General features: G+C 53.4%; 1 protein-coding gene across 1 annotated transcript; it reads right to left on the reverse strand.

Moving 5' to 3' along the window:
• Positions 1–564: 564 nt before the first annotated feature.
• LOC123066199 (F-box/FBD/LRR-repeat protein At5g22660) lies at positions 565–2,769 on the reverse strand. The gene is made up of 3 exons (XM_044489330.1): positions 1,688–2,769; positions 1,433–1,576; positions 565–1,313 (listed from the first exon to the last, which is right to left on the reverse strand). Exons 1-3 carry the CDS (start codon positions 2,693–2,695, stop codon positions 909–911), a joined length of 1,557 nt encoding a protein of 518 aa, XP_044345265.1. The 5' UTR covers positions 2,696–2,769; the 3' UTR covers positions 565–908.
• Between the last annotated feature and the right edge of the window lie 534 nt (positions 2,770–3,303).

The raw sequence follows: 3,303 nt of genomic DNA on the forward strand, positions 1-3,303 counted from the left end.
ATCACTTATATTTAGATACCAATAATTTGTGTATCAGCATGAATGAAACCAAAGAAACTAGGTCTAGATTCATTTGTGTATTGTGAATCTCAAGGAGCTGGACGGCTGAGATAAGGGGTGTAGGGTGCAGCCACACCTTTCCCCTCTACCTCTCCTCTTCTTCTTCCCGGCTGCTCGCGGCTGATCAAGCACTCAAGCTTCAGCTCTAACAGGCCGGTCACATTCCTCACTGGGGCAAGGCAGCCACCCTCAACAATTTCTTGCAGAAAAATCATCACAGCTCATCCATTCTGTCTATCATATTCCTAGAGATATTAATGGGGTGGCTCAGAATTGTGCTCATCAGGTTCTTAGTAGATCTTCAGAACCTTCCTTTAGATGTGTCCAATTATGCAATTGCTTCACAATATACTGTATGAGGGCTTTGTAATTCATGTTGTACTTTCTACATGAGCTGAAATCTGATCAAGGATGAAGCAATGTCATCCCCATGATAAAAAGAAAAACAAGGCATAAAGAAAATCCGATCAGGGACGAGGTGATGTCATAACAGACATTTTTTAGCCAAAACCATGCAATGTAACACCATTGTCACAATAAACATCTTTTAGTCAAAACCGTGCAATGTAACACCACTGTCACCAGATCACGGCCTAGCTAATGAAATTACATGAAACGCAGACACGGTGGTCTGTAATTGCCAGCAAGTAGAACAATGGTTGCAACAGAATGGTAGTCGTGAATGTGCATCAACAATTATACTGCTAACTTCGACACCGAAGCTAATCAGGCTAAACACGGACAAGAGGCGGGGCGAATCTTCAGACACTGAAAACACATCTCTAACGGTTGTCTACCCTTGGTGCACACACTGCAGCAACAGAACACTAACAGCTTCCAGAGCAAACTTACTCCTCATGATGATAGCCCAGGTGATATAACCCAATGCGACAGTAGTTGGCAAAAGGGTCGCCGAGAGAGAAATTAGATGCTCTCTCGATGCTCCGAACGAAGCCTTCAGGAACAGATTGGCTTGCCCACAGTACGGACGCTTCACTGGCCCGTTCAATGTGCCTCAGGGACACCAACTTGCGATACATACGATCCGTTGGATCATCGGGCAACAGAATCACCACCTCCTCCAGCACCAACGCACTCTGAAAGAAGAATTTGAGGAACGCCATCTCGCTTCGCCCCCCTTTGAAATCCCGGACAACCAGCCGCTTGATGCGTGACCGGATGCATTCTATGGTACCGGACTTGTGCCAGAACTTCAGGTTGAGCTTGCCAGTGGATTGATCGTCTTTTCCAGACTGAAAATTCATTCGATAAAGAAGAGCATATGCAGTTCATCAGCTATTGATAGCAATTAGCAACACGATGCTAGCAGGATGGTGCAGATGTATGCCAAAAGAAGCTTCTGGGGCCTCACCATGATATGGAGTGTCTCAACATTCGGAAAGCATCTGAGGACATTGGGGATCATCTTGGCATCATTGCGGACTGCGAAACGCACCTCCAAAGCCAGGATTTTCACACCTGGTAGCATGGTGCTTGGGCTCATCCCTGTCCCAGCCTGCAATTGCAATCACAAATTCACAATGCACCCAATTAAGAGAAGAAAGATGTCAAATTTACATAGCTCGTGTAGTGTAGATTTGGACCAATTAATGGAAATATGAGGCACCTTGATGATGGTGTTGCCGACATCTAGGACATGCTTTCGTGGGTCCAAAGCCAAGTATCCCAACAAGTGCAGCTTGGGGGCATGGCCGATCTTGACCGTGGTGGTGCAGTTGCCAACAGGGTGCCAAGCATCTGAATAGATGAACCGCTCAAGATTTGGGGCGTCCAACACGAAGATCTCTTCGATGAAGCACCCGATGATCTGCACGCACCGGAGGCTTTGGCTGACGAGCCGGATGCGAAGCTTGAGCACATTGCCCTGGACACAGAGCGTCTCCAGCACGGGGCTCCTGTCGAGGATGAAGTCCAGATCCCTTCTCTCCACCAGGACGTTGTAGAGGCCGAGGTCACGGAGATTGCGGAAGCAGGTGGCGCGCGGGAGGCCGGCCGTGTCGGGGAACCTCCACATGCCGAGGTAGAGGCGGGTGAGGGTGGTCAGGCCCAGGAGGCTGGCGGGGAGAGCGTAGTCCAGCGGCCAGCGGCGGTTGACGAGGACGAGCTCCTGGATGCCCTTGGCAGCGAGTAGCTGGAGCCAGCGCGCGAGCAGGCCACGGAAGCCCTCCGCGAGGGTGCTGGTGAGGTAGACGCAGCGGAAGGGCCCCGGGTGCGCGTCGAGGACGCGGGACACGGTGGAGGTGTCTGGGAGGAGGTCGACGTCGTGGAGGACGAGCGGCGTGGAGCGCCAGACCCCGCGCCAGCGGTGGGAGAGCGCGGCGGTGCGCGCGGCGTCCTTGACGGGGAGGCGGGAGACGACGTCGCGGAGAAGCGCGTCGGGGAGGCGGCTGACGCGGTCGACGTCGTCGTCGGGTGGCAGGGCGAAGAGGCTGGCGGCGGCGGAGACGGGCGGGCGGACGGGGATGGCGTAGGAGGCGGGGTTGGAGAGGCGGCGGACTTGCTCTTCATACTCGTTCTCGTTGTGCGGAGTCTGCTCGCGCAGGAACTCGTTCGTCACAGCGGTGATGGGACCGAGCGACCCTAGGCACTCGAACTCCGCCATGGCCGCCTCCATGGCCGCCGCCGCCGCCGGAAGCGCTGCGGTGGGGATGAGGGCTTGGGCTTTCTTTCTGGGCGTAGTGTGCTGTGTGTGTGAAGCGGAGCAAGCACGGCCCAAGGAAAGGAAAGAGGGTAAAAATGTTTGTTTCTCGAGAGAATTTCAACTTAGCCCCTGAACTTTTCCTAGGGTTTAGTTTTCAAACAGCCCTATAATTTGTGATACCCTAAGACTGGTTTTAGGTGTGGACAGAAAATGTGTTTGGACACCAGAAAAAATTCTCCTTTTTTAGCAACCCTAAAATTTGAGAACCACATGAAACATGACGATCCAACGGCAGGGAAGTCGTGAGGCGAATCCGACGGTACGGAGGAGCTCGGCGGGGACATCGACACTGATGGCGGAAGCCGACTGCGACTGGAACTCAGGGACGGCAGCGGGAGCTCAGGGACAGCCGCGCGGTGCTCGGGGCAGCGACACGGGTGGATCCAATGGTGTGGAGCGTAGTGGGTCGGCAAACGATGCAGTTGTGGCGTTAATTTCGGAGAAGATGAGGAAGAAGGATTGTCTCTGTTGGACCACCGCAGGCCGGAGAAGATAGTGCCGCTTATGTGCTCATCAGTGAA

Source organism: Triticum aestivum, chromosome 3B (assembly GCF_018294505.1).
Source record: "Triticum aestivum cultivar Chinese Spring chromosome 3B, IWGSC CS RefSeq v2.1, whole genome shotgun sequence".
Lineage (NCBI taxonomy): Eukaryota > Viridiplantae > Streptophyta > Magnoliopsida > Poales > Poaceae > Triticum > Triticum aestivum.